General features: G+C 50.6%; 1 protein-coding gene across 1 annotated transcript; it reads right to left on the bottom strand.

The window, feature by feature from the left end:
- Positions 1-87: 87 nt before the first annotated feature.
- On the bottom strand, positions 88-2,634 carry LOC104831805 (endogenous retrovirus group K member 11 Pol protein-like). The gene has a single exon (XM_010567627.1). It carries the CDS (start codon positions 2,632-2,634, stop codon positions 88-90), a length of 2,547 nt encoding a protein of 848 aa, XP_010565929.1.
- Positions 2,635-2,807: the final 173 nt, after the last annotated feature.

Raw genomic sequence — 2,807 nt, 5'->3', positions numbered from 1 at the left:
CTCCACTGCCAGGAGTTTGTAGCAGATACCCAAGGTGTCACAAGCCAGGAAAGGATGACAGCAACCTGTAGGAAAAACACTCAAACACTACGAGGTTAGGGCAGGACGAACCATACGACTAGGAACCCATTTCAGTAGCCCTTCAGGCATCTGTACACAGGCATACCCTCGCCCGAGACAACGCAACTCAAACGGCCCATCCCATTGGCGTGTCTGAAAATCACGTACGCGGACTAACGGGTAGGGACCTTTCTCTTCCGTGTTCGTAAAGTGTCGTTGCGCCGCCGTCTGCTCCAGGTCCCCCCGAACTGTCTGATTTAATGAAGTTAATGCAGTTAACAGAAGACGCTGTGTACGGAGAGCAGGTGTGTTTTCCTGTAACCAGGAGGGCTCCTCCTGCTCCCCCTCCCTAAGCCGATCGAGTAAGGTCTTTAAGGTTCGATGTGCTCGTTCTACAATGGCCTGGCCAGTGCTATTATGAGGGATGCCATGCTTAAGGGTAGTACCCCAGATCGTACAAAACCGTTTCACCTTTTCCCCAGTATAAGCTGCACCATTATCCGTCTTGATCTGTTGCGGAATACCTAATTGAGCTATGCAAGCACGCCAATGTTGTATAACTGCCAAGCTATTCTGTTTACTATGCGCTGTAGCAAGAATATATCTACTATAAGTGTCTACGGTAACATGTAAATACTGCAAAGGCTTAAAAGGAGCATATTCTGTGATGTCTGTTTGCCAGATCTGATTTGGTCGCAAACCACCAGGGTTGACCCCTGCTTCCCAAAGGGGTCCTTGGGCACAATGAGGGCAAGCTGCGACAATTTCTTTGGCTTCAGCACGAGAGATCCCCGTTAGTGTCACCAAGCCTCGCGGACTGCAATGCAAAAGGCGATGTAACGTTATCGCGCGGGCCCTTGCTGGCGTGGTGTTATCATCACCGACAACAGCCAACAACGCCTGCGCTGCCTGGTCAGCGCGGCTGTTCCCTTCAGCTAATGGTCCAGGGAGACCAGAATGACTGGTGACATGAATAGGGAAAACGGGTCCACTACGTAACTGTAAGGCATTCAGCAGCATACCAGCTATCTCCGTAGAAGAAGCTAATGCCCATTCCCCCGCAATCAAAAGCTTATATACATACAGTGAATCCATGACCACATTTAAAGGCTCAGTCGGCCAACGTAACAATGCCATGGCCACTGCTTTGGCCTCCAAAAACTGCACCGAGCGACTTGGCTCAGTATATGCTACCTGGTGCCATACCCCATCTTCTTTCCAAACACAAACGGCCTTGCTGGTCTTGGAGGACGCGTCAGTAAAGATTGTTCGTCCGTCATTAGGGTGCTTCGCCACCTGCTGTGCTGGAAGAATGGGTAAAGCATGCAAGATCTCCCCACAAGGATGGACCTCATGTCCCGCTACGGTCCCGGCAAATTCTGCTAATGCACCCTGCAAAACAGCCACCTGCTGATAAACCAAATTCCATTGCGTTAGTGAGCAAGGCAAAACAATGCGGTCTGGATCTCTGCCGGTAAAATGTTGACAAGCCTCCCGGCAACGCATGATCATGGTGGCTACCAACAGAGGCCAACTAATGATAGCTGTGCGTACCTTACCCTGATGTAACCACACAAAGGGCCACTCTGGGCCTTCTGCATTCTGTATCAATACACCGTGGCAGCTCTGGCTGGCTACCAAGAGCCGCGCATCAACTGGTTGTGTGGGTTGAAACCTCTGCAGGCCCCACTGCTGGGCCCGTTGGGCTATGTTTTCTAGCAACTCACGTTGTGCTGGTTGCAATACACGTGGCGTTTGCAAGGGTTCCGCCCCCTGAAGTAGTTGGTACAAGAGATTCATTTCATCTTCAGCAATGGGAACGAAGTTCCGCAGCCACAATAGTTTGCCTACTAACTTTTGTGCATCATGTAAAGTACACACTTGGTCGGGGACCAGAAAACTTTGAGCAGTGACTGTACGAGGGGTTACTTGAGTGCCTAAATAACTAACAGAAGGTCCCATTTGTGTTTTGTTAGGGGATATGTGTAACCCGTATTCACATAGTGTTTGTACCGTCTGATCATACAGGTGTTGCAATACAGACTCATCCTGATGGGACAGGAGAATGTCATCCATGTAGTGCATGATGGTGGCGTCCCGGTAGGTTGTTCGCAGAGAATGCAAGACCTTACCTACCGCGATCTGACAGAGAGTTGGCGAATTTTTCATGCCTTGAGGGAGCACTTTCCACTGATACCGCTGCATGGGCGCTTGATGGTTCCACTCCGGGATAGAAAAGGCAAACCGTTCACGATCTCCTGGGTGTAAGGGAATACTGAAAAAACAGTCTTTTATATCAATCACAATGACACCTTGTCCTTTCGGCACAATAGCCGGAGAGGGCAATCCTGGCTGTAAAGCCCCCATGTCCTGTAAGCAGGCATTGACTGCTCGCAAGTCGTGGAGGAGTCGCCACGCCCCTGACTTCTTCTTTATGACAAATACAGGAGTATTCCAGGGACTAGTGGAGGGTTCAAGATGGCCCATTTGCACTTCCCTTTGCACCAATTCCACTACTGCCACCCGCTTCTCCTCAGTCATTGGCCACTGCTCCACCCACACTGGCTTGTCCATTAGCCAAGTGAGCTTCAAGGGATGGCAGACAGCAGTGGCTGTCATTAAAAATCTGTGGAAATGTGACATCCCCAACACTGTAGGCAGCAGCACCCAAGAATGGCTGTCAGGACCACTGCCACCATCGGGTTGCACCACGCCACTCTCTCAGAATCTGCAGCAGTTGTAGGCTG

This window comes from Haliaeetus leucocephalus, unplaced genomic scaffold (genome assembly GCF_000737465.1).
Source record: "Haliaeetus leucocephalus isolate CR32 unplaced genomic scaffold, Haliaeetus_leucocephalus-4.0 Scaffold228, whole genome shotgun sequence".
NCBI lineage: Eukaryota > Metazoa > Chordata > Aves > Accipitriformes > Accipitridae > Haliaeetus > Haliaeetus leucocephalus.
This window is presented reverse-complemented; position numbering and strand designations above follow the sequence as displayed.

Excerpts from the sequence above, each read along its gene's own strand:
- LOC104831805 (XM_010567627.1), bottom strand. The coding sequence starts at position 2,634 with ATGGACAAGCCAGTGTGGGTGGAGCAGTGGCCAATGACTGAGGAGAAG.